At 36.1% G+C, this 25,961-nt stretch overlaps 4 protein-coding genes across 5 annotated transcripts in view; 1 reads left to right on the forward strand and 3 right to left on the reverse strand.

Moving 5' to 3' along the window:
- Positions 1–77: 77 nt before the first annotated feature.
- On the reverse strand, positions 78–1,657 carry LOC109049068 (lipocalin-like). The gene is made up of 6 exons (XM_019066742.2): positions 1,464–1,657; positions 1,022–1,161; positions 864–943; positions 652–765; positions 468–569; positions 78–378 (listed from the first exon to the last, which is right to left on the reverse strand). The coding sequence occupies exons 1-6, from the start codon at positions 1,557–1,559 to the stop codon at positions 359–361; spliced, it is 552 nt and encodes a 183-aa protein (XP_018922287.1). The 5' UTR covers positions 1,560–1,657; the 3' UTR covers positions 78–358.
- Positions 1,658–2,186: 529 nt separating this feature from the next.
- On the reverse strand, positions 2,187–9,122 carry LOC109049072 (methionine-R-sulfoxide reductase B2, mitochondrial). The gene is given in 9 exon segments (XM_042714250.1): positions 2,187–2,712; positions 3,362–3,391; positions 5,306–6,201; positions 7,402–7,453; positions 7,455–7,544; positions 7,795–7,871; positions 8,008–8,054; positions 8,057–8,092; positions 8,445–9,122. Coding segments are annotated over 7 exon segments (564 nt in total). The 5' UTR covers positions 8,602–9,122; the 3' UTR covers positions 2,187–2,712; positions 3,362–3,391; positions 5,306–6,096.
- A 243-nt stretch (positions 9,123–9,365) lies between these two features.
- Positions 9,366–14,407, reverse strand: LOC109049071 (armadillo repeat-containing protein 3-like). 2 transcript variants are annotated; one of them, XM_019066745.2, is made up of 6 exons: positions 14,037–14,407; positions 13,809–13,922; positions 12,051–12,253; positions 11,757–11,871; positions 9,516–9,677; positions 9,366–9,418 (listed from the first exon to the last, which is right to left on the reverse strand). In XM_019066745.2, the coding sequence occupies exons 1-5, from the start codon at positions 14,056–14,058 to the stop codon at positions 9,577–9,579; spliced, it is 555 nt and encodes a 184-aa protein (XP_018922290.1). In that variant the 5' UTR covers positions 14,059–14,407; the 3' UTR covers positions 9,366–9,418; positions 9,516–9,576. The 2 variants fall into 2 exon arrangements, with proteins under 2 accessions (XP_018922290.1, XP_042570183.1); XM_042714249.1 differs by having other exon boundaries at positions 13,994–14,407.
- Positions 14,408–15,031: 624 nt separating this feature from the next.
- The window catches only part of LOC109049070 (phosphatidylinositol-5-phosphate 4-kinase, type II, alpha a), a 34,296-nt gene continuing 23,366 nt past the window's right edge, over positions 15,032–25,961 (forward strand). The window contains exon 1 of the mRNA XM_019066744.2: positions 15,032–15,906. Within this exon, the coding sequence (XP_018922289.1) occupies positions 15,766–15,906 (141 nt within the window). The 5' untranslated portion in view covers positions 15,032–15,765. The remainder of the gene's footprint in view (positions 15,907–25,961) is intronic.

A 25,961-nucleotide genomic window follows, 5' to 3' on the forward strand; every position in this document is an offset into this window, starting at 1 on the left:
CAGGGCTGCCAAATCAGTTATGAAACATGTATGACACATTTACAGGAGAAAAAAAATCACACATCAATACAGAAACATCAAGAACTGAGTTCATTTTATTGAAATGCATCATTTGGATAAGGTAATACTTTGCCATTCTGTCCCCCTGCTTGAGACATTCTTTGGATAAGCTCTGTAATTGCGAAGTGGTTTGTCATCGTGAGAACAACAACTGTGTTTAAGGCAAAAAGAAAAACTGATGTTTCCATCCAAAATGAAAAAGACAGAAACCAAGCAGACTGAAGGCCAGCAAATTCACATCTGTGTTTCAGGTGAAATGGTCAGACCAGCTGAAGTTGTCTAACTTTGGTCGAGACACTTATGCAGCCGAGCATTCTCCTGTAATAGAACAGCGGGTACAAAGTTAGAAAAATAATAATAATACATCGTTAGCGACATTGAGGATTGATTTAAATATTAAAACATACCGTTTGATGGCAGTATGGCAATGTTTTCCTCAAGAATGCTGGTGTCCAGACAGAACTGCCTGAACTTCTCCTTCAAGTCATCAGAAAGTACTGCGGAACGACCTGTTGATGACACATTCAGGGTCCGTTTAGCGTTTATTCACGAAAAGGTAACAGGTGTAATTTGGACAAATCGAGCTCTTACTGTAGAGTTTGTTCAGAACCTCAGAAACCCCTCCCTTGGTCTTGATGGTGTGAATGAGAGCGTACTCATCAAATTTGGCATCGACCACACGCATGTCGTTGTCATTACTCCAACCTGAAAAAATCGAACACATTTAGGCCAAAGGATCACAAATATTATATATATACATATATTTAAAAAAAACAACCTGAAGCAAAAGCAGGACGACTTACGCTGGCTATGGAAGACAAACCGTCCTGGAGTCTCAGTTTTCTTAGCGAGGTGTGTCATTCTCCAGCAGGAACCGTCACTGCTGAGAAACCAATGAAGCCGTTTAAGTTATTTTTGTAATTATACGAATATGTATGAAAACTGTTCTCCTTCAGCTTACTTCATACTAGAGTAACTGAGATCAAGGTCTCCGTCCTCTGTAGGCACCATCATGGCAGTTCCCATCTTCATGTCAGCCTTGTGACTGACAAACCATTTTGCATTTGTAGCAAAGCCAATGAGATACCACTTTCCTCCCATCTGCAAAGAAAATAACTATTTTAGACCAACGCTCTTAAAAATAAAGGTTTCAAAATGTTTTTTTTACTGTGATGAACCTTCACTTCTTAAAAGAACCACTTTTTGTTAGCTTGCAGAATATTTGAATAATCTAAAGAACCTTTTTACACTATAAAGAATGGAAAGATTCCATGGAAGTTTCTTAACCACTGATGGCATTAAAGAAGCTTTTTAAGAATAAACCTGAGAATATCCCTAAAACTCACATATAACACTTAGACGCTTTCATTTATAGTATTTTACAGTAAAACTGCATTTTTTACCTTTTCCAAGTCGAAGTCAGTCATGGGCATGACATCAGCAGAGGCGAACACTGCACAGAGCAGAACGCACAGCATCTTTAAAACGACAGTCGTCATGGCTGCAGAAGTGTAGGTTCTCTCTCTGTGTGCAGTTCAGAAGGCAAAGTTGGCTGTGTGGAGGAGACGGAAGGCAGCCCCTGTTTTATCCTCAGATTTGAGCCCCCCAAACCCTCCCTCCTTTAGTCCCTCCCACCTCGAAGACACAGGCTAGCAGGAATGATAATTACAGTCGTTACACAACTTGCAACATGCACGTGTGGATTTTTCCAGGTATATGTGGGTGTTTTTGATGTTTTTTAAGATGTTTTTTTATGATGTCCCTGATTGGCCTTCAAGCAATACATGCAAACTTTTTTTTTTTTATGTTTTTGAAAGAAGTTTCTTATTGCTTATCCATGCTGCATTTATTTGACCAAAAATGCAGTAGTACTGTTAATAATAATGATTCAAAACAACTGTTTTCTTGATTAATACTTTCAAATGTCATTTATTCCTGTGACTGCAAAGCCTTCAGTGTCACGTGATCCTTCAGAAATCATTCTAATGTGCTGATTTGCTGCTCAAGACACTTTTTTTTATTATTGTCAAAGTTTAACTTAATATTTTTGTGTAAACCATTTTTCAAGAGTCCTTGATGAATAGAAAGTTCAAAAGAGCAGCATTTTTTTTTTGTAATATTTGACGTTTTTGCTGTCACTTTTGATCAATTTAAAGCATGCTTGCTGAATAAAAATAAATCTAGTTCATGTGTTAGATGTTTTTTCATATGAAAATGATTACCTTTGGATATTTTTTGGAATGTTGGATATGTAACATGTTTACCCCTTGTGTTGTGTAACTCTGAAAGTGTGGGCAGGCAGAGTCTTGTGTTGAGGGTTACATCACAAACCGCACTAACCTCATCAAGATGCCTTTGCCTTGTTGTATAAGTGCTCTTCTGTCACATCAATGGCTTGAGCAAAATCACCACTTTCGATACTTATTAGCAAGGATGTAACCCAAATCAACTGAAGATTAGGGGGATGTGCTTTTCTTAAGTGTCTATTGGTTCCTTTTACATTGAATGCTATTGTTCATGATCAAACTGGAAAATGTAAAGTTAAAACACACAAAACCTTGAAATTACAAATTCAGTTTATTGGTGAAATTCTTAGCACAATGCTTTCTCACAGTGCTCACAAGATGCTGGCTAGTCAGTCTTAGGTCGGATCTGGTGGACAAAGCAATGATAGTGTTGTTAGGTTGTTAGACAAAAATAGAGATTATACAAAATCATACAGTTTCTTTATGTTACAAAACCTAATTTAAATTGTGCAAGTTTAGCAACACATTCTTGTAAAGCAGAAAACATGATTCTAACACGAGCGAGAGATGCACAAATGGCCGGATTGGTTCATTTCAGCCAATCAGCCTAAAACCAAGCAACTGCACAGAGCAGTCGAGAAATCTGATTCATTTCGCGAATCGGTTCGTTAAAACAATTCAATTGAATCAGTTCCCAAAACTCCTGACGCGCGATTATACGTGTTATTGCACGTAGTGAATAAGTATTCAGTGAAAAATGTTATGATTCTGTATTCGAATACGTTTTATGTTGTGTCAATGTTCTTCATTACTGTCGAGTATTTATCATACACGCTTTGCGAATCGGTTCACTTGAATCATTAAAAAGAACCGTTACAAAATAACGACTTGTGCACGAATATGACATTAGAATCAGCAGTGCGATGTTTAGAATGAAACAGTTATTAAATTACTTAACAATATACTTGTCAGTCTGTAAATGTCAGTTAATTAAACATTAAGCCGATGTAAAAAAAAAAAAAAAAAAAAAAAAAAAAAAAAGATGTAGCTCTTACCAAGGACATTTTCTGTGGACTCACAGAACCCTGGAAAAGAGTCAAAAGGAGTTAAAAAGTGTTCATCCGCTGTTTTATTATTTTATTATTTACATTTAATTTGTCCATTGGCTAGTGGAAAATGACGTCCAATCCCAAATTAAATGCATGATCCTTAAATTTATCCAATAGGCTCTTCACTGGACTGTCCTTTAAAAAACGAAATAAGTATTTAATTAAAACAGTAGCCTACTCTTTTCCTAAGCTGTGCCATTGTGACAAAAGGAAAGGTGTGAGAAGTTTAAAATAGGGACTAGAACACCTAGTTTCATGGTAATTTTCCCTGCTCTCTTAAAAACCACTGTAGCTGTAGTTAGTCTGCAGCACCATTATGTCCACATTCTCAGTAGGACTCTTACCTGCATAAGAAATTTGACATTATTGAATACCATTGTATTAGCTTTGAAAAATAAATAAATAACCGAGAGGAACCTGATGGCTATGAAAATAAAAATGTTATCTTATGGCATCATTTGCAAATATGTTGTAAATGCGATGATGTGAGTATGTCTAAAGTGTTCAAGCACATGCTGGATCTAATGTATTTGTCCACAGAAACACTTGGTTTTGGTGTCCTTCAGAAATGTTACATGTATTTTAGTAATAACAGTAAAAAAAAATTTTTTTTTTTAATTGAGTATTTTTTTTTTAAAAATTGAGTTTTTATTTAAAAATAATAATATTTATGCCAAACCCAATGCTCAGTACTTTTTTTTTTTCAAACCTTTTCTTTAAAAAGTATTTAAAATGACTTCATGATTATAAAATAACTTTCATCTATTGCATACCAACTGTAAGTCCAGGTCAGGGAGCATTTCACAACAAAGATAAGCCATCAGTTCAGATAGTGGTATGAATGACAGGCTTTGAACACACAGGTTTTAAATATAAGAGAAAAATACCTATGAAAAAAAAATATTTTGACAAAGCAAGCTGTATCTTGACCATCCGATGCTTTTGCCTACATCAGCTGTAATTAAAGGAGAGTCTATACAAGTTGCCAAAGGGGACTTTTTTAAGGTTGCATAATACTCACAATATGATACACTTAAAAAATCTCAAAATACTGTTTAGTAAGGCCTTTTTTATATTTCTCTTAACTGAGCCAGAAATCTCCACTTCAGTAGCACTTATACAGACCAAACTTTACAGTTTCATTCTCTAAAAGTTTTTACTGGAGGTGTGTTTTTATATTTTGCTTGATTTTAAACAACATTTAATTTATAAAAAAAAAAAAAAGGTGAACATCCCCCCCACCCCAGGCTGTTGACAGAATTCTCAGATGTATAGAGTGATAAAAAGAGATATCCAAAATCCCCTCCATAAAAACCTTTGACTCAAGTATGTCAAATAAATGACACAAGAATTTTGAACCTGGCTTTATCCAGTATTCAGACTTTTGTTCTAGAATTGTATGCATTTTAGCAGATATTTAATTAGACAATGCCTCATTTGCATATGGAAACATAATATACCAGAAATGTAATACAAAACTTGTAATACAAACAAGTGTTTGCAATTCTTAATGAAATCAGTCACCCAGGAAGTAGGATGATATGTTGATAATTTTTTTACCCTATTGACCTGGGATTTCCTGCCCTCTCATAACCATTAAGAGCCAGTAATTGGATAAACCGAACTATATCAGAAAGTGAACTAAGATATGCTGGAAAGTCTTAAATGCAGTGAGTAAAAGAAAAAATGTATAGAGTAAAATTAAGTAAAATTGAGTAAAATTTATGAAGAAATATATCTGCCGTCTGTTGAAACAACATCGGGCAAGATTAATGGCCTATTAATATGAATAATGTTCACTCATAGCCTATAAAATGATGTGCCTTTCTTATTCAGTGTGCCAAAATGAATTAACTTGATTGCTATGGCATAAAGGGTGTTGAAATATACCTGCTCAATGTTGATGTTCTGACCTGGCGCTAGTTTTTCAGCAGTCTTTTCTGCCTCTGATTTCTTTGGCTTCTGTAGTGTTGGTTTAAACCGTGCTCTTCGTGCCTCAGCAGGCTCCCAGAAACTGAGCCATGTGATCACGAAGAACAAATGCAGCCAGAAGCAAACCATGAAATCGGTTCTTTTTAACGTGTTGCTTCACTGTATACCAATCTTCCCCAACAGCTGTTAAAAGTTTGTTAATATGAGTCAGTCAGCTGTCCAGTGTTGCCCAACACAGATTTGGATGATGACCCTCTACTCAGGTTTATCATTAACTAGAAAAACCCACACAAATACACATTTTTGGCAATGTTCACTTTAAAAGAAACTGATATGTCTTTTTTATTTTGTCATACAGTGTGTGCACTCAGATTAGCAGTATGCAAAAATACAAGCGATCATAATTACAGTGCACAGGAACATAATGACACTTTCTTATGGGATGTTTTATCAACCACATTCTTAAAAAGAACGTTTTTTTATTGCCATCTGGTTCCAATAAGAACTGTTAACATCTATGGAACCCTTCCAGTAGGTTCTTTACAGTGGAAAAGGTTCTTTAGAATTTTAAAATGTTCTTTACACTAAGAAAAAAAATGGTACTTTTAAAAACTATTCATAGAAAGCAATCACCCACTGTAATTCATAGCATACCACAGTGGACATTTGTTATTCAAATCCTATTTGTTTTCTTTATTTGCATGGAACAAGTGTAAAATACTGTCCAGAGATATATGGATGTCTCTACATTATTTCTCTCTGGGCTTGAAGTTCAGAGCAACACTGTTGATGCAGAATCGCTGGCCAGTAGGAACTGGACCATCATCAAAGACTTGTCCAAGATGGGCATCACACTGTAAAACAAAATGACATGTTATAATGGTATCTGACAACCTGAAAGGAAGAGTGGAATTATTACTATTTACATTGTATGTGTAAGATTATTGATGCCACTTGTCTGGACCGTAAGATGGCCACAGTCTGAAAAGACAATCAACACAATCTGAACTCTGCCTCAGAAGCCTAACATCCTCCTTCAAGACAACACACCCAACTAAGAGAGACAAAAGTTTCACACCTCACATCACTCTCCCCCTCTCTCCTCTTATTTCCATCTAAACACAGGACATTACAACAACCATCTAAACAACCTTTCTTAATCAGAGTTCATTACAATGCAACTATTCATGTCTGATGTCGTTTGAAAGGTCTCTGTGTGTCTGTTAAAAGGGTTTCATTCTCATAACAATAGAACAGACGGCCATCAAGATTAGAAAACACTGAAGACAGACTACTCCCAGGTTTTCATGCAAATTAGCTCCTGTATGTAAATCTTCCCACAGCAATCAAAGTTACTCACATGCAACCCCCAAAAGTGATATGCTCAAACCCCAGCAATAAACAAACAATACAATTTGGTAACTTTGGGGTTCTTCTGGAAACTTAAGGGAGAGGGACTAAGAGCTCAGGGAGTCTGCAAACAGATCTCCCACACGATTGCCGTGTGTATGATTTTCTGCTACCCGGTAACCACTTCTAAAATCTTCATTTCTGGATTATTGATGATGTATATTATTGATTAGGGATTTATGATTTGAATTGGGTTGTGAATTATTGTTTGCTTACCTGGCTAATAAATTGTTACACATGATTTATTCTAACTAGTCTTTGTGTTGTTTACTCTAGTATATTATAGTAAGCCTATAACACTGCAAATGTGTGCTCAGGTTAATAACGGATTGAAATATCATAGAGCTCCGGCTAACACATTGGCATTAGTTATGTATACTTAGACTGTAGAGGCTATAATGTTTTTTTTTTTCATTTAGGACAACAGTGAGTTGTTGACTGAGTTGTTTAAACTTTTTTCAGTTTGGAGTCAGATGAATTAAAGAGGTAATGTATTTAAGAAAATATATTTAATTTAATATTGTTGTGTAAAAGGAACGACAGTATCACGGAAGAATCCTTATGTTAGCAAACAGCACAAAGTATGGTTTCCAAAAAAGCCAACACAATGATTAAACCGGCTGACATCATTGTCCTGCACTCACATGTTTGCAGATAATCTCTGTTCCTGTGCTACCAAGTGAGTTATCAGGGCGTGATGTTGGCGTGACTCTCATCTTTTTCCCATGTCCCGTGAGCCTCATAGTAGGACGGCCACCCAGTTCCTGGATCATATTTCACTTCTGAGCTGTCGGAGCAAAGGCAAAATTGTATTTATATTTGCAAGTTGTAATTTATTATTTATTATAATAGATTTTTAATATTAATTTCATATTTAATAGTTTTAATGTTTAAATGTAATATTATTTTTGTTAATTTATCATTTTGTTCTTTTGTTACTCCTCATAACTGTATATATTTAAAAGTATCAATCTGTCTTCGAGGAGAATTACACATTTTTAATTGAATTTTGATTTAGGTTTTTAAAAAAATCTTACCTAAAAAGAGGGGAGTCACAGCAAACACAATGGTCCATGCCCACCTCATTGTGATTTTGTGAGAATTAACTGAATGGCTATAAAATAAAAAGTGTGTACTTATTTTTATGGTCCATGCCTAAATGATTTATTAAGGTATCCATAAAATTGTGTGATATTATATGAGTTACCAAATGAGCTACTTTAAACATTATTATTACTTTGTTAACATACCACCTCTGTGCCTTTTTCTCTTGTAACAACATACTGTTCTGGAGTCAATCTGTGGACTGGTCATAACGTGTCAATGACTGCAAACCTGCATAAACAGCCATAAACGCAATACTTTTTTTTTTTTCCAAAACATACGTCTTCATATAGGATAATGGACATTAATCTCAGAATTTGTAAAGAATTGTTAAAAAATACACTGAGATTATTATTTTATTTATTTGAACATGCACCACATAGAATCAGTTTCTTTTGCAGGCCTTTCTCAAAAGCTAACACTGTGTTTGAGTGATCAGATCACGCATGCTTGTTCTGAGCTACATGACTAGAATAACTGCACTTTGCACCGACTCACTAGATAACGAAATGGAATAATTCTAATAGAAATCTTGAGGTTCTTGATTTTTTAAAAACAATATACAACGAGGCAAAACCCCTACCCTTGGTTGGAGACATCAGCCGAATCCCTACAAATATCCTCTTCTGATGTAAAATTGATTTGACACTCGCTCCGTTGGAAACGATAGAGGAGAAGCGAATTAGGAAATGTGACATTTTTTTATAATCTGTTTGGACTCTCATTCTGACAGCACCCATTCACTGCATAGGATCCACTTGTGCAAGTGATGTAAAGCTAAATTTCTCCCAATCTTTTCTAATTCACTATGCAAAACCATCAAACTACTTCACAACATCTCCAAGAGCAGTGGATCAAATGACTTTGTGTTCACTTGGCATTTGACTAATTTGGATGGTAGAACCGAATCCACAAACCCCAAGATTAGTGGATCAGAACAAACACAAAAAACAAACATTTAAAGTGGTCAAGTAATGTTCTGTTTGTAATTTAGAATCTGTACATGTAATTAACTTGAACTGAGCATAAATTGTGTTGCTTGGGCCTCAGTGGCAGAACTCCCATTTCTCCTGTGGGAGCTCTGGGCCAGATTCCCGAGCCATGCAAAAGAATTTCCCCGGGGGAAATTCATCTGTCTACATCTATCTGTTGTGCAATAGAGGTATTTAATATTCAAGTGTGCTAATGTAGAACTATGGTGTAGAAGAGGGCAGGAAAAGTCTTTCTGAAAGTCTTTATTCTCCACAAAGAGCTTGCTTTCTCTCTGATGTGAAAAGAAAGAGATTTCGCGTACATTTGATTAATGTGCCCCTACAAAGACTATGAATACACTAAATCAGTGAGGAAAATACTATTTGTGGAGCTGTTTTAAACAATGTTTGAGCAAGATTCATGTGACAGTAATTAGAAACAGTAGGTTTGGATTGCCAAAGCATGACCCTTTGTCTTAACATACTGATCTGGGGGTTTCCCATTAACCGCAATAGTAGCTCGATGTTGGCTGACAACTTGTTTGGATATTTCCTCCAAGGTAGGAACCTGATGACCCAGTCTTTTCTGCAGGAGGAAGAAGAGAAAGGAAGAGAAAAGAGATTGACTGATGTGTGCAACCTCTGCGATTGAGGATTTATAATGTCTCTTAAAAAACATTCACATTTGGACCTGTCCATGTTTGTAGAAGCCATATCACCAGCTGACAGGTGTCAAACTATACTTCAACGATAGATTACTGTCCAGAAGCTTCTGTAGTGCCAGCTCACTAAATTTGTTGTTACGGTTTGGTGACAGGTTGATTTCCTGGAGTATCTCCAGAGCGCTGTAAGATTGATGACAACAAACCTAATGACCAAACATTCAATGAAGAGACCATTAACCATTGAGAACCAGCCAAAACATACGATAGAGCGAATCTCTCAAAACCAGAATCCTGGTCATATTTCATCCCCAAATCAAAAGAAATACTTTTTTATTTTTTTATTTTTAATTAAGCCTATTATAGCACAGTTTTATTAGTAGTATTGCATTACGGCATTATTTTTATGAAACATATAAAAATGAATCCCTGATTTTCATATAATGCAATACAAAAAATATATATTTTTATATCATGGTAGTTGTTCTGCCTTTGATTTATTAAAAAAAAAAAAAAATTAAATCAATTTATTTAAATTAAAAATTCTGCTATTAGAATATAATGGAATTGGATAATGAGAATTATCTTCTTTATATAAAATGTCCACATGCAGTAAAATAATTAAAAATTTGGATGAAAATGTGTATAATTGTCATCATTTTCATAGAAAATCATCACAAATGCAAAATCTAGTCCTAAAATAGGCTTCATTTTCTTCTAGAAATCTTTTACTTGGGATTTACTGCCATCTACTGGTGGTTTTACTTTAAAAGTTAAACAGTTAATTCTGCAAAAGTTGTAAACATCTCAAGCCTATTAAAATAATAGTAATATTTAGTAATATTTTATTAGTAGTAATAGTAATAGTAATATTTTTTAATACAAAGCTCACAGCATCAATTTGATGAATGTAAACTTGACTCATATATTATGTTCATATAAAGACTTTGAATTAGGGAAATTTAGCGTATTACAGCATGCTTATCCGACATAACACAATTCTAGAGCTGTTATTTCATCATTTGCACACACACTGATTGCCCAGGAAGCATTTCTTCTCATTTTAGCGTTGATAAATTTGAGCAGTTGAACTAAAGTCCTTCATAGCCACTGACACAGAAAAAAGAAAAAAAAAGTTTGTTTTTGATTGTATAGACCTTTGAAATTGACTCATTCGAGCAGTGCACTGTTACCTCCATTCTAGCCTCTGTATCACAGACATGCAGCAGTGCATACACTCTCATTCTTCTGCATGAGAAGGTCAGTGAGGGTCTTTTTTACATTGCGTTCATGCAGTATTTTTCTGTTCTCCCCATTATGGAGAGAAATTTTTTTTACACAATTTGGAATGTTATACAATTGTATTGTGAAAGAAAATCCTGTTTATTACTTTATATTAATCAGATTCTATCAGTATAAACTGTTAGACAAAATGTGTTCTAAAAGCATGTCACTGGGGAAGTGAACCTCAAAGCTACATATGCCCTTAAAATACTAACATGTCATCCTAAGGTACTAATATGCACCCTTAAAGTACTAATATGTACCTAAAAATACAAATACAGCATGTATCCTTCAAGTAGTAATATGTTCTCTTAAGGTACTAAACTTTCCCTGCAAATACAAATATACAACAAGTATGAATATGTCCTCTTGAGGTACTAATATGCACCCTTAAAGTATTAATATGTACCAAATACAAATATACATCCTTAAAGCACTAATATGCGCCAGTAAAGATAAAAAATGTCTTCCTATGGTCCTAATATAAACCATTAGAGTATAAATATGTACCTGTAATATAAATACAAACCGTAAAAGTACTAACATGTTCTCTAAAGACACTTAAAGTACAAATATGCCCCCTTTAAAGTAGTAATTTGTTGTCTTAAAGTACTAAAATGCACCTTTAAAGTCCTTATACGTACATGTAAATACAAATATATAGCCTTGAAGTAGTAATATGTCCTCTTAAGATACTAATATGCTACCTTAAAGTACAAATATGCATCCTTAAAATACTAATATGTCCTCTTAAGGTATTAATATGTATCTTTAAAGTAGTAATATGTCTTCTTAAGGAACTAACTTGCAACTTTACAGTACAAACATGTACTAATGTTTGGATGCATTGTACATGAGGTACAAAGATGTACCTTTTGATTGACAAGCTGTTCTTCAATTTTTGCACATTTTGTCTGACAGTGTATGGAGCACGAACTCATTTGTCAAAAAAGAGAACTGAGGCTTTTTTTTCCATACATGCTTCAGGCAGCGTGGATGTGCCAACAAACTGCAGTAGCTGTTCCAGGCCACCCATCATCTGAAGACAGTTCAAGATAACCCTGAGAGCCCCCTCGTGCAGGTCACTAAACTCCTACAGGGAGGAGACACAGCTGCCATTACTGCTCAATCATGTGTTGCTTAATTTTCATTGACTTGTTTGAACTGTTCTCAACTTGCATATGGAAAGTTTGATTGCTCCTAATGAAGGTGACTAAGGAGCAGTTTTCAAAATGTGCTCATGAATAATTCAGATGAGAATAATTAGTCTACTTTGGGCCGAAGGATCTCCAGGATTCTGTCAAAGCCCTGTACATTCCTAAAGCCCACATGGGATTCACTGTCAGTGGTGATGTTCTCTATGGTGCGCAGTGCAAGTTGCTGAATAACTGGGAAGTCTGAGCGTAGCAGTTCCAGAAGCAGGGGTGGGGGGCATTTAGTCGCTGCACGGCCGCTCGATTCTGAAAATCCTGAGTCTGCTCAAAGAAAAAAAAGCACAAATAATTGATTTTAACTGCATCCTTCTGCTATTCAAAGAGTTATGCTTTTAAAGTTGATTGAATATCTATGGCATTGTCTAACAGTTGTGATTTGTTAGTGCTGTAAAAATACCACCCTGACTGATGCCTTTTAGTCTAATTCACAACAGACTTTCTGTCTGACTCGGACATCTGTTGTCTTTCTTGTACAAGATTAAAGATGCACTCCACGGAATTTTTCTTCACATTAGGATCCGGGCTGGACAAGAGCTGAATAAGAGGTTCAAGCCCTTTGTTCTCAAAAATCTGGACCTTGTAGGAAAAGTCCACTGACAATGACGTCAAACACAAAGTGGCAAACTGGTGGACCACGAGTGGCAGGTAAGGTTTGTGCAAAAGAAATGAAAATTAAAAAAATATTTTTAAGTAATAATTATATATGTAATATTTATTTATTTATTCATTCATACACTACCATTATAAAGTTCAGTAAAAAAAAAAACAAAAAAAAAAAAAAAAAATATATATATATATATATATATGTTTTTGAAAGAAGTTTCTTATGTTCATCAAGGCTGCATTAATTTGAACAAAAATATAATCTATTTTACTTTAAAATATTATTTATTCCTATGGTGCCAAAGCTAAATTAATCAGCCATTACTCCAGTCTTCAGTGTCACATGATCCTTCAGAAATCATTCTAATATGCTGATTTATTATCAATGATGGAAACAGCTGTGCTGGTTAAATTTTTTTTTTTTTTTTTTTGGGAACCTATATGTTTTTCATGATTTTTTGATGAATAAAAAAATTGAAAAGAACAGCATTTATTCAAAATAGTAATCTTTTGTAACAAAAAGTTTTGTAACAAAAGTTTGGGGTCAGTATGTTTTTTTTTCTTTCATTCTGTTTTTGAAAGAAATGAATGCTTTTACTCAGCAAGGATATGTTATGTTGATAAAAAATGATAGTAAAGAGGTATATTGTTACAAAATATTTATCTGTCTCTATGTGTGTGTGTACGTTTTTCTATCCCAGTGGGGACTTAAACCTGAATACACACCGACTCATGGTGACTTGTGTCACCGTGGGGACCTAAATTAAATTAAGGTCCCCATGGGGAAACAAGCTTATAAATCATGCAGATTTTTTTTTTGTTTTGAGATTGTAAAAATGCAGAAATGCAGAAAGTTTCTTGTGAGGGGTAGGGTTTAGGTGTATGGCAATAGAATTTATGGTTTGTACAGTATAAAAACTTATGGAGAGTCCCCAGGATAGTAAACCAGACTTGTGTGTGTGAGAGAGAGAGAGAGAGAGAGAGAGAGAGAGAGAGAGAGAGAGAGAGAGAGAGAGAGCACTGAAATTGAAATATATATATATATATATATATTGTGCCAGTACCTTCAGGTGATAGTTTGCTGATGATTACAGGTATCACATTCAGTGTCACTTTTTAACTTCATCTGTTTAAATATGACAATTAAAATGAAAGCTATGCTGCCGAACATCCTCTGATTTTTTATTATTGGCTGTTTTTTTTTTTTGCGTACTGTTAGAAGCCATGACGCCCAGAGACACGACAGCAGTCTTGTCCTCGTGAGATATGAGACGATAAAGAGGTTCAATCGCTCCCAAGCACATCAAAGAAGTCTTATTCTCATCGCCTAAAAATATCAGAACAACAGCAATTCAAACAGGGATCGATAAAGTAGAGCCGCACATAGTGAGCACTTACTTCTCTCAGTGACCTAGACTGTAAAACTAAATGACACTGTTACCTTTTTCTGCGAATGTGTGCATGGCCTCACGAGCTTTTGCCAGCACCACGAGAACCGCTGACGCTGCTGTTTGGCTCTCGATAGGGAGAGGGTCGACCGGAAAAAAGGACGTGTAAATTATTAAAAGGTTGTAAAATATTTCAGGAAAGCCCTGCAAAATCACACGAGCGGAGAAACAACTTCTCACCGCATATTTCGAGCATGGCTCAGCCTCTTTTTGACTTTTTGTTATTTAAAACCTAACACACATTTCAACAAGATAAATAATATCGATAAAATCTTAATAAATTATTTCTACAAAACAAAAAAAATAAGAGACTTAAACAAAACATGAAGATACCAGTAACACTGTGTTTCTGTTTAGAATTCAGCTGTTGCTAGGTGACGGATGTCATTTACCGTTTCACCTGTAGGTGAGGCAAGAATCACTCCGAAACATACTGGCTCAATATTTTTTTATTTGTTTAAAATAGGCTGCGCTCTCTCTCTCTCTCTCTCTCTCTCTCTCTCTCTCTCTCTCTCTCTCTCTCTCTCTCTCTCTCTCTCTCTCTCTATGTATATGTCGGTCATAAACCGTTAGGTGGCTCTGACGTAATCATTTATTAAATTATATACAAAACGATCCAATAAAATTACACTTTCAAGATCTATATTAAATCCTCGTAGACCTCCTATTATTATTATTTTTTATTATTATTATTATTATTATAATTATTATTATAATTATTATTCTCTCTCTTTCGCTTCTGAGTTTTAATTGCTATCTATCTATCTATCTATCTATCTATCTATCTATCTATCTATCTATCTATCTATCTATCATCTATTTATTTGTCTGTCTGTCTGTCTTTTTGCCTTTGTGCCAAATCAAATGTTGTTTGTGTTCATCTTTTATAGCCATTTATTTATTTTTTCTCTGAATCTAGATTGACCTCAATGAAAATAAATATTTGAGTTATAAATCAAAGTGTGTGTGTGTTTGTGCGTGCGTGCGCGCGCGCGTGTGCGTAGCTGTCAGTCCGTCAGTCGAGCAGCGCGGATGAGCCGGATACGCCAACTTCAGACAATATAGCTGACAAAATTCACACCGAGTTCAGACTCGGACACGCTCCACACTCGGAATACTGGCTTCGTCTAAAAATAAACATATTTTCGGGGCAGACAAACGACAAAGAAAGAAAGTGGGAGTGGGATTTTGCTTGAGACATATTTGAAGGGTTGATGGCTTAGCCTGACTGGGGTGAGTTAGCATGCTAACGGAGCAGCGCCACAGTGGATTTCTCTCCACCCGCTCTTTTTTTCTTTAAATTAATCTGACGTCGCTCAAATTGCCTTTTATTCTTCATTTTCAGTTGTATCGGCCAGCATTTGGTCTGTTTTTTTTAAGCTTAGTGTTTAAAAAGCTCCCGAGGGGAGACTGGCTTGGCAGGCTAGCTAGTTAGCAAGTAAGGTAGGCTTACTAATGAACTCTTAAGGAGCTTTTGCAGTTTACGGACGAGAACTTAAGAATAATACGTCTTATTGGTCTGAACATTAATGTTAAATGTAACAGCAGACTGTTTTAGCACATTAAGCGAGATACTAGCGAGCTAATACAGCTAAGTAGCTGGCTGCGGTTAGCTAACTGAACGTTATGCCAAATTATATTTTACTAAGAGACAGTTAGGACACAACTAGCTTAAAACACTTGTCACTGTGTGATAGTTAATTTATTGTTATACAACAAACAATGGCCTCGGCTGGTAACACTGTCTCGTCGTTTGCGAGTAAAACAAAAACGAAGAAGAAACACTTCGTGGCTCAGAAAGTGAAGCTGTTTCGTGCCAGCGACCCTCTGCTCAGTGTTCTCATGTGGGGAATAAACCATTCGGTGAGTCAAATCTGCAGTCTTTTTCTTTGTTTGTGTCCGGTATTGATCAATGCATTAGAATGAACGAGAAAAAAGAAGTTCAGCATGTCTCACAACCGACAATTGGCACCATCTGTTGGGTACATGCATGATTTTCTGTTGCCTAAACTTCAGTTTAATGGACAACATTCTGATTAGCTCCTTTAAACCCTTGCAGTTGCATATTAATACGTTCTTACAGAATGTGAACCAAACCTGTCAATGTTTATATAAATTTTGTGCTTGTCAAAAAACTTATCCCAACTTTCATCATATTGATGGAAATTGGTGTAAACCTTCATTTGAAGTGTATGTAGCAATGAACATAATTTTAAGTTCTCCTTGTCCTTTTATGTGCACGCTAAGAGGTTGCAAAATAATAACTGTATGAGTACTATGGAGTTGTGGGTGAGTAATCATTTCCTGTTGGAAGTTTTGGTTGCAAGACGATAAGCTTAGAGGTTTGCTGAAGCAAGACTCATCTCAGCTGACTACTGACTGTTATTGCTTGCACCATTATCTGACATCGGAGAGGAAAGCCTTATTGATGTGTTTCTCCTATAGGCCTACACTTTTCATTTGGGAGTGGTTCATATTCATATACTTGTGTATCTGTTTGATTGTATTTTGAGATGATGAATGGCAGTATTTGCTCTACAGGTAACAAAATAATTCAGATTTTGATGCCTTTATGTGTGTCTCTTTGGTTGTCCATTTATGTTTGGTGTGACCACCTCTAGTTGTTTGTTAGATGTTTCTCTGTTAATTAACTGTCAGACCAATCATACACCATTTCTTTAGTGTTCTACATTAAAGGTTCTTAAAAGGTAATTCTTTGGAACGTTTTCAGTTTCTTCTTTTTCTACACTGTCTGGTGACATTTTCCATACTGTAGCTGTTTAGTTGTCTCAGACATATTAAAGTTTTGTTATTTTCCAGTCACACATACTGTCCTTAAGTGTCATTTTTCTGATTTATTTTATTTACAGTGGATAAATGTAGCCTACATGGATGGTTTACATTTAAGAAAATGTTCCAGTAGAAAAGGCATGAAAATAATGTAGTTATTTGTATTGTACTCATGGCCTTTTGTGGAAGCACATCCTCATTGTCATCATAATTTGAAAAACACTCTGAACATTTCTGAAAAGAAATCTAAAAATGATCACAAGCATATATGTGTTAATATTGATATTAGTAATTATTTATATTTATTCATATGGGTTAATGTTGGAATTTAATTGTGAACACTTTTTCCATATTTTTTAAGTTTTGATTACTTTTGCCCTAGTCTAATCTTTACTTGAGGGGTGGGAATCGCAGGGTAGCTCACAATACGATATGAATCACGATACATGGCTCACAATATGATAATATCACAAATACAACGATTCTGCGATTATGGATATAGTGCTAGACAATCCTATAACGATACATCATGATATCTGTCTAACTATGAAAACAAAATAACTACAGTCGGTAGTTATTTTAATGGAGGCAAATCTGAATATAGTTAGTTATTACTTTGTAATAAACCCTCATGTAGGGCTGTGCAATTAATCGAAAAAACGGTTTTGATTTCGATTTTGGCCTTCAACGATTATGAAAATACAGTAATCGAAATAAAACGATTATTGCGGCCCATTCCACCCCCTTTTGCAGCGCTGGGCTTTCGTTCCTCCATAAAAGCCCAATTCCCCGTACAAATCAGTAAAATCATGTAATATGACATTTGCAAAATGGGACGTGCTTGATTTATCGAAGTATATTTATTCATGTTTCTAGAAGCGTGAAAGAGAACTTGCGCTGCTCCTTAGGAAGCTATAAGTGCTCAGAGACGGAACAGAACACGGACATATAAAGTCAACTTTTAGCTCAAGGTGCGTGCCTAAATGGTGAAATGCATGCGAAAATGTGTCAAAATACTGCACTTAGTGATTAATCATGTATACCTTCGTCGGTCATGTAATGAATGAACGTAAAGAGTTGAGAATGAAAATACGTGTGTAACGGTAATTTGGATCCATGCTGCTCTTAAAGTGACAGCGGGCTATTTTCCTGTTGTGACTGTGTGTTTATTAATCAATGTTTATAAAACTTTATAAAAGTTTTAAAGGGGTCATATGATTTCAATTTCAAGTCTTCCTTTCTCTTTGGAGTGTTACAAGCTGTTTGTGAAGATAAGATCCCGTAAGTTGCAAAGACTAAACTCTCAAACCCAAAGCGATATTCTTTATAAAAGTTAAGACACGTCAAGTTTTGGTAATGGCTTGCTTGGAACCTCAGCCGAGGTGGTACTGAAAAAAGTACCAGGTACTGTACACAGTGGAAAACCCCCCAAAAGCGAGCTGTGCCATACCATGCAGTGGAAAAGCGCCATAATTGTCTTTCACGTCTTGCTTGAATGCTTTGAAGTCACTTGAATTTTTTAATTAGCAAGGCTTAAAGGGGTAGCTGACTGTTTCTTTTTATAGGCTTGATTGTGTTTATGGGGTGCAGTCTAACGTGTTAATGCTTCGTTTAAAAAAAAAAATACATTATTTTTCACATAATTTACCTTTTTTCCACACTGATTTGTTGCTATTTCTATAATCCTATATGATCATTTCCTGCTTCTATGAAGCCCCTCCCTCATAAACACGTGATGGGCTCTGATTGGTTAGCTAGTCCAGTGGGTTGTAATTAGCTAAACTGCATCTACGCGCGTCTAAACATCCCACCCTTCACCTCAGCCACATGTGCTCCGGTTGTATTCGTCCATATTGCTTATCAGTTTGAGCCCGATTAAGACGCAGAGGATATTAGTAAGGAGGATTGCGCAGAACCTGTGCAAGCACGGCTCTTTATGGTATGTTTTTTTTTTTTTTTTTGTTGTTGTCTCACACATTTAGATGCACTGTATTTGTAAATTCTTCTGTTAGCTTTTAATAAACAGTTTTATCCTGATTAAAGCTTAGTATAGCAGCCACACACGCATCCATGTATAACTCTTCTCATAGCTTTGTGAGAATAAGTGTATAAATGGAATAGTTCATTGTTTGAGCTGAGCTGGTGATCTGATTGAGAGAGAGAGAGAGAGATGTAGAGCAGGGCGACACGAGGAACAGGACTGCGAACGGCTTCTTTATAACATTGATTTTGAAACTTGTGAATCCATTAGATTCGTTAGAATTAGGGCTGGACCAGAATATTCGATTATTCTATTATATGTTCAGTGAGTTGGAATTTGATTTTCAATTTTGAGATTCGAATATTCTTTCTTTTTTTTTCGAACACCTAGCACCCCCAGCGAAACGGTTCCCATTTGCTGTTGAATATGAATAGCCCATTAGTGAATGTCATGATTCAATTCATCTGGAAGAGAAGACACAAATGCCGAAGACCTCAGCTGTGTGGGAGCACTTTAAATAGAGTGAGGACAAGACAAAGGCATTGTGCCAAATATGCGATTTTAAACTGGCCTACCACAACAGCACATCAACTTTGGAAAAGCACCTGAGTTCTGTAAGTACGCCTATAGTATATTGTTGGTGTAAAAAAAAAAAAAAAACGAACTGCTTTTATCCGGCATGTTAATCAGTAATTTTACACAGTATTATTTATGATAAAAATGTGCACTTATTTTGCTTGGAAAATACTTGCGAATACGGCAGTCAATAAAAAAATAAAAAAACATACAGTAGCACCAGCCTGATACTAATTTGTCTATAATAAAAGTATTGCTCTTAACAGACGTGTGTTTTGTATCACTAGTGCAGTGTCCGTTCTCGGAGCATATAAGCCCTGCTCGCGTGAGGCGCACTGCTTCTGGCTCACGCTGTTCTGTAGTTCATTAAAAATTTATTCATTCTAAACATGTCACGTGTCCATTTTGCACCAAAATGTGACTGTGGTGTCCGTTGCAACACCCCCGCCACACGTGAAGTCGACTGGATGAAAGGTTCTCGACATGTGAACAGACAGACAGACAGACAAACAGAGATTCCTGCCTTTATTACACCGTGTCTACACCGGACGCGACAGTTGTAGTTTTGCGCCTCACCGTCTATACCATAGACGGTATAAAATGTCTACTGGATTCAAAGTGACCGTTGAAAATCATTTGAAATTTGTGTCAGTACAAATATAACGCAGCAGTTGATTACTACTGAAGCTTCGAAGCTCAAAAAATGGTATTCGGACCAGCCCTAGTTAGAATCAGGATTAATATATGAATAGATTTTTACATGCACCCCTGTTTTTCTTCCTCATCTCTAAAGCAGCGCAGCATTGCCCTTGCCCCCTTTGTTGCATGTTCCCGGGGACGGGGTTTGTCTGGGTTTGTGATGTCACAAACCCGGGAAGTAACTCATTGTAGTCCCTACAGTAGATTTTGCATTGAACTTTCAGGACCGGAACAGATATTGTTTATGCACAAACAGCAAAACATTACACACTAACTAACGTTAAAAAGGTGTAGTAGTAATCAATCATTTTTTTAAAAAATGATGATGATTGATTTACTTGAATGATGATGCAGTGGTGGTATAGTGCCAGTGACAAATCCTTCAACTGTCCCGAGCGTCTTTCACACTGGCCATCAGGGAGTCCTTAATGTCGAGCCTTTAGAAATTACAAACTCAAAAAAAAAAATTAAAGAAGAAATTAAACATGAATAAATGAATCATTCAAAATAAGATGCTTTTTCAGATTATCATGCCATCTTTAATCTTGTTTTACGTAAAATATTAAACCACAGCCATTTGTTGTTTTGCATGCTATAACATCAACAGAGAGCTGTGGTGCTTTGTGTCATGGGTCAAAGTGGAGGTCAGGTCTTGGTCTTGTAGGGCTGGAATGGAATTGGAGAGAGTGGGAGGCTAAAAATTTACAAGAGAGAGAAGCGGAGAAGAGATCCTTCCTTATCTGTGACAGCCCCATCAGTTAAATACATTGACCACAACTGACTGGATCTAAGCAGCACTGCTACATTCTGTAGGCTGCAAGTGGATATTTATTGTTGGATATTTTAGATATCAAGCAACTTTGAGAGCATGTGGTTAAAAAAAGTTGAGGGTGGAGTAGTTGGTGCAGCTCTGTGTGGTGCTTCCAGTGCTAATGAATCATGCATGCAGCTGGAGGCCCTCACTGAGCTCAGGCTACCAAACAGAAAAGCAGCAGCTCTTGACCACTGAGGACCACAATGCTTGAATTTGATTAGCAAACCAGTGAATGGGGAATAAAATGTATACTTATTCTGTCTCATATCAAGGAGCATCTCAGCTTTTGTGTTCTCAAGCTGTCTGTTTTTATGCATCTACTAAAGACTAATTTGTAAATGCATTGAGATTGATATGGGAATTAATGCTAATATGTTTGTTTGGTTGTTTATGAAAACAATGTGTGTGGTGGTTGTTTTTTTTAGTCGTTAGTGTTTGTTTCTCTACCCTCCTTTCTGCTTACTTTGTACAGGTCTTTACTAGAGCCCTATGATTTCCACGATGCGGAAAACTCAGACGGAATCATGGAATCCAGTCATAAAAACATAATTCACAGTTTAACGTGGAATGTCATGAATTTGTCAAATTTTGAATGAATTAATCAAAATAAAGGATCTTTACACTTAAATCAATTCACTATATGGACTAGTATCTGTAAATATTAAGCCGCAAAAGTCTATTTAAATATGAACCCTGCATGTTCTGTGTGTCTCTGTAAATGAATGGTGCAGACGCGTGGTTTTAACGTTCCACACATACATAAGCGTGCGTGACGTGACAAACAAATTAACAACATATCCAGAACTGCTCTGAGAGTCACTTCATGAGCGTTTGTCCGTTTGATTTGAGTAAAACTAGCATAATATCACACAGAACTGTAAATGTATTCACGGCAACCCATCAAAATAAAAGTCTGGTTAGATTTGAATACACTGAATGCCTATTACTATTTTTCAGTAGAATGTACATAGCCTATTACTACTACTACTAAAATGAAACAAACATTTTTTAAGGAATAATCACACATCACATTTCTTCCAGGTTTAAATTTTAATAGTAAATTCCCTTTGTTTGCCAAAAAATTAAGTTTGCTTACAGGGGTCATATGATGCGATTTAAATTTTTCCTTTCTGTTTGGAGCGTTACAAGTTCTTGGTGCATAAAGAAGATCTGTAAAGTTGCAAAGACTAAAGTCTCAAATCCAAAGAGATATTCTTTATCAAAGTTAAGACTCTGCCACGCCCCCCTAAAATGGCTCAATCAAACACGCCTCCACATCTCTATGTCACAATGTGGAAATATTTGCTCAATGCCGCCCAAATGTTCACACAAAGAAAGAAGGCGTGGTTTCAGTTACCACAGTTAGTGTTGATGCAGCCATGCCAGGGAGATGCTGTGTGTATCTAGGCAAAAGCAAAAGCACTTTATTTGGCCTACCGAATGTAGATGCATTTAGGAAGCTTTAAGATTACTTACAACAGAACAGCAACGCATTTTATGGACGACCGTTTTGTGAACCTAGGAGAGGTGGTAATTCTGACTTTGCTACAACAATCTGGCACTTCTGAATCAGCTTCTGTATGTATGTTTTGTTATTGGTTTAAGTATTTGGTATTTACTGTTCAAATGCGGAGTTTTGCGTGTGCGTGCATGTGTGTGTGTGTGTATGTTTGTGTGTGTGAGAGAGAGAGGGAGAGAGAGAGAGAGACAGGGTCACACAGTGGAGTCAGCTGTCTTAACCGTATGTGGTTTGTGTACTTCAAATACATATGAGCTTCATTACTGGGTCTGTCACGCGATTCTGTTCCCCTTTCTGGCTTGAACTGATGTCAAAACTAAGGACATTATTAACTGTCTTTACATTTATTTTGAAAGATTTTACATTGAAAGCATTACATTTCTGATGAGTGCTTTGGGTGTTCGGCCAATCACAATGCACTGGGTCAGTTGGCCAATCAGAGCAGACTGCGCTTGTCAGAAGGAGGGACTTTGTAGAAAACGATGCGTTTGAGAAAGGCCTTCATGCTTTATGCCTTCAATTGATAATCAGAAAAATTTAAATAGACATTGTAGAAAACGATGGGTTTGTTAAAGGAATTAATTAATTATTTATTTTTTTTTATGCATTTAAAAAATTAGACATGCTAAAACACAGAATTTGGTAACAATAAAAAAAAATGGTGAGAAAAAAAACATTTCATAGGGCCCTAAACATGTCATTTTTGTTACACTTTTAATAAATTGATGTGAAATTGTATGTTTCATGATTTTAATTAATTAGAACTGCTTTTTGATAAATACAATTTAATTTAACTATTAAAAAGGAGTCAAGAAAAATTAAAATGGTTAAATGGAGAATTAAGAAGAATTTAGATGGAAAAAGGAGTCATTTGGAAAAAATTAAATGGATTTCATAGGGCCCTACTTTACTCTCTCTTAATCTTTTTATCTCTTACTTTTCTCTTTGTTAAGCCCTCCATGCTTCCCAGACTCTCCTGCCCTGACCAAGAGTTGCTAAGTCTGTGTCTGGATTGCAAAGGGAGTTTCTAAAAATACACAAGATACAGCAGTTGATCTGTGGCACTGGGAAAATAGACACACTATTTTATTTTTAAACCGCCTAAGGCAAATGCTGATGATCTTCAAAGTCTTTACATTTCAGTCGTAATGCTTTGATTAGCAGTAGATCATTTTCACATGCTCTTCTCAGTAAAATGCATTTCTGCTGAAGTGCATGTGGGATGCTATTTGCCATTTACTTTGTTGTAGGCGTATCAGGTTCAACAACAAAAAAAAATGTTAATCACAATGCCGCCACTTATCTGTGTAGCCATTTCAGTCAATACTAGTTAATCCCTAGACACACTGCACGATTTTCGGCTGTCCCAGATGAAAGATTGGCATTGTGAAACAATCGTGGCGTTTTTTTTTTTTATCGTGGCTCCTAAATGGTGGTCCTATGGCGTACAGTGAGAGAGGTTCAAAGACGGCCGTTGTCACGGTCTTGTGACCAAAGATAGCCTACGATCATTTTCTGACAGTGTCAGAAATTCAGCATGATCATCACACAGTGTGTTTGCTGCTACGACCCACTTACTGACCAGCCAATATAAATATGACGTGAAATCTACGTGAAATAAACTGCTTAAATCAAGCTCTTACCCCTTCCTCTTTCACCGCTTCCAATTTTTTTCAGCACACATAAAATCTACAACTGCCAAAGTGTGATTCATCATGCTCTTTTTGTTTACCACTAGTGCATGGTGTTGACGTTGTATTTTTAGTAACATGTAGTAACATATAGTAACATGGTTTCTTATAGTAACATGCATCGTAGCCTACGAGTCAGTGTCATCATCGTACAGTCTGCATAACTTGTACCCAAGTTTATCAGATCCATGTCGCACACTGGGATTTGCAATAATCTTATAGGGTTTCTAAAATCGTGCAGTGTGTAGAAGGGTGAAGGCATGATAAATCAAAACTAACTGCATTGATAGTCATTTCGTTCATAGGCACTTCATGCTCTTCTTTATTTGCAAGGCTTGCGTTTGCGTAATGATGTCTACACAAATTCAGCATGCCTAAGTTTGTTATTCAAATGATGGCAGTACAGGTGAATGACCTGTGTAACGGATTTAGCTCAACCTTGAGTAGGCAAAGATCAACATGTACCTTTTTATCACACACATCCTCACTGCTATCGTTAAAACAAACTTATAGATTGTGGGTGATGGCTCTGTCTAAATGCTTCAACAATCGATGTATTTTTAATACAATTATTCTTGTTGCTGTCGCTATGCATTTGCTGATTAACTTTATGCCTGTGAGCAAATAGCAAAACATATTTAAGCACTGTCATTAATATAGCAGATCAGTATCAGCATTCCCAGCTGATGAACTCTTATTTTAGAGCGTGTAATCAAATGGCTTGCATCTGAGTTTTTAATGCATGTGGGCAAACTATGAATAGCTTCATGTGTGACCTTTAGGGCTTTTTCTTTAGCCTTCCTCAAGAATTTGAATGAGCCATTTGGTTAGATAAATTCCTTCCTGATTTCCACAATACTTTTTCTTTGTGTTAAAGCCTAAATAGGTTTTCTAAATGAATAGTGCGGACACTGATAATGTGTTAGTTATAATTCTCTTATCATTTACTCACCTTTATGTTCCAAAGCTTTCTTCTGTTGAACACAATAAAAATGTTCATATGAAAGTCAGTTAGGTTTAGTTTTGCTTTGGACCACACTGACTTTTATTATATGGACAACATCAAGTGAAACATTTTTCAAAATGTATTTTTTTATGTTCTACAGAAGATAAAGTCATACAGGTTTGCATTGACATGAGAGTGAATAAATAATGACAGATTTAATTTTTTTATGTTTATTTTCCAGAGAATTTACAAATGAATACTTTTCTGTTTAATTTGTCAGAATATAATCTTAACCTGTGTCAGACCTTTTTGTTGGTTTCGTTTTTTGACTCCTAGGCTCATATGCAATAAATGAGTGCATTGTTTACATCAAGAGGATGAAATACCGAACGTCCCACTAGGACCGCTAGATTTGACTGCACTGCTTAGAAACAAAGAGCTTTATAAACATCTGGTAGGAGGATGAGCATTCTCTGAACTAGGCTTCCTGCACTGATGGAGTGCAAGCTTGTCAGCTCTGTAGCGGAAAACCTGACTTCGCTACCATGGAGAGAAACAGGAAGTGGTAGTGTGAAACCTGGCCGATGTTATGGGTTCACAGAGATAAGTGCTTAGTTCTTGAACAAATGAAACCATCGTGAACAACCAGACTTGTTAAACACGTAAAACATGGCCTCAGTGTGATCGAGGTCTATAGCAGTCGCTTTTAGAAGTTATTTGTATTTATATTAGTAGGAGGGAACAAGCCGAGGAGATCCTGTGCAGCTGCCCTGGCTTTGTTGAAAATGTTTGGCCACTATACCTGGATCCTCAAAGGATCTAGCATGTAGGTGGAAACTGGGACAGTGGAGCGTGTTGTCTACTCCAGTTTCTCACAGTTTCTAATCTTGTGCAGTGCAACG

Source organism: Cyprinus carpio, chromosome A24 (genome assembly GCF_018340385.1).
Source record: "Cyprinus carpio isolate SPL01 chromosome A24, ASM1834038v1, whole genome shotgun sequence".
In the NCBI taxonomy this organism is placed as follows: Eukaryota; Metazoa; Chordata; class Actinopteri; order Cypriniformes; family Cyprinidae; genus Cyprinus; species Cyprinus carpio.

Coding starts and splice junctions, on each gene's coding strand:
- LOC109049068 (XM_019066742.2), bottom strand. CDS start 1,559: ATGACGACTGTCGTTTTAAAGATGCTGTGCGTTCTGCTCTGTGCAGTG. Junction 766..863: donor GTTTGTCTTCCATAGCCAGC/GTAAGTCGTCCT, acceptor CGATTTTTTCAG/GTTGGAGTAATGACAACGAC. Junction 570..651: donor GGTTCTGAACAAACTCTACA/GTAAGAGCTCGA, acceptor TGTCATCAACAG/GTCGTTCCGCAGTACTTTCT.
- LOC109049071 (XM_019066745.2), bottom strand. CDS start 14,058: ATGCACACATTCGCAGAAAAAG. Junction 11,872..12,050: donor TGGAGATCCTTCGGCCCAAA/GTAGACTAATTA, acceptor TCCTCCCTGTAG/GAGTTTAGTGACCTGCACGA. Junction 9,678..11,756: donor ATCCACGCTGCCTGAAGCAT/GTATGGAAAAAA, acceptor TCAATCTTACAG/CGCTCTGGAGATACTCCAGG.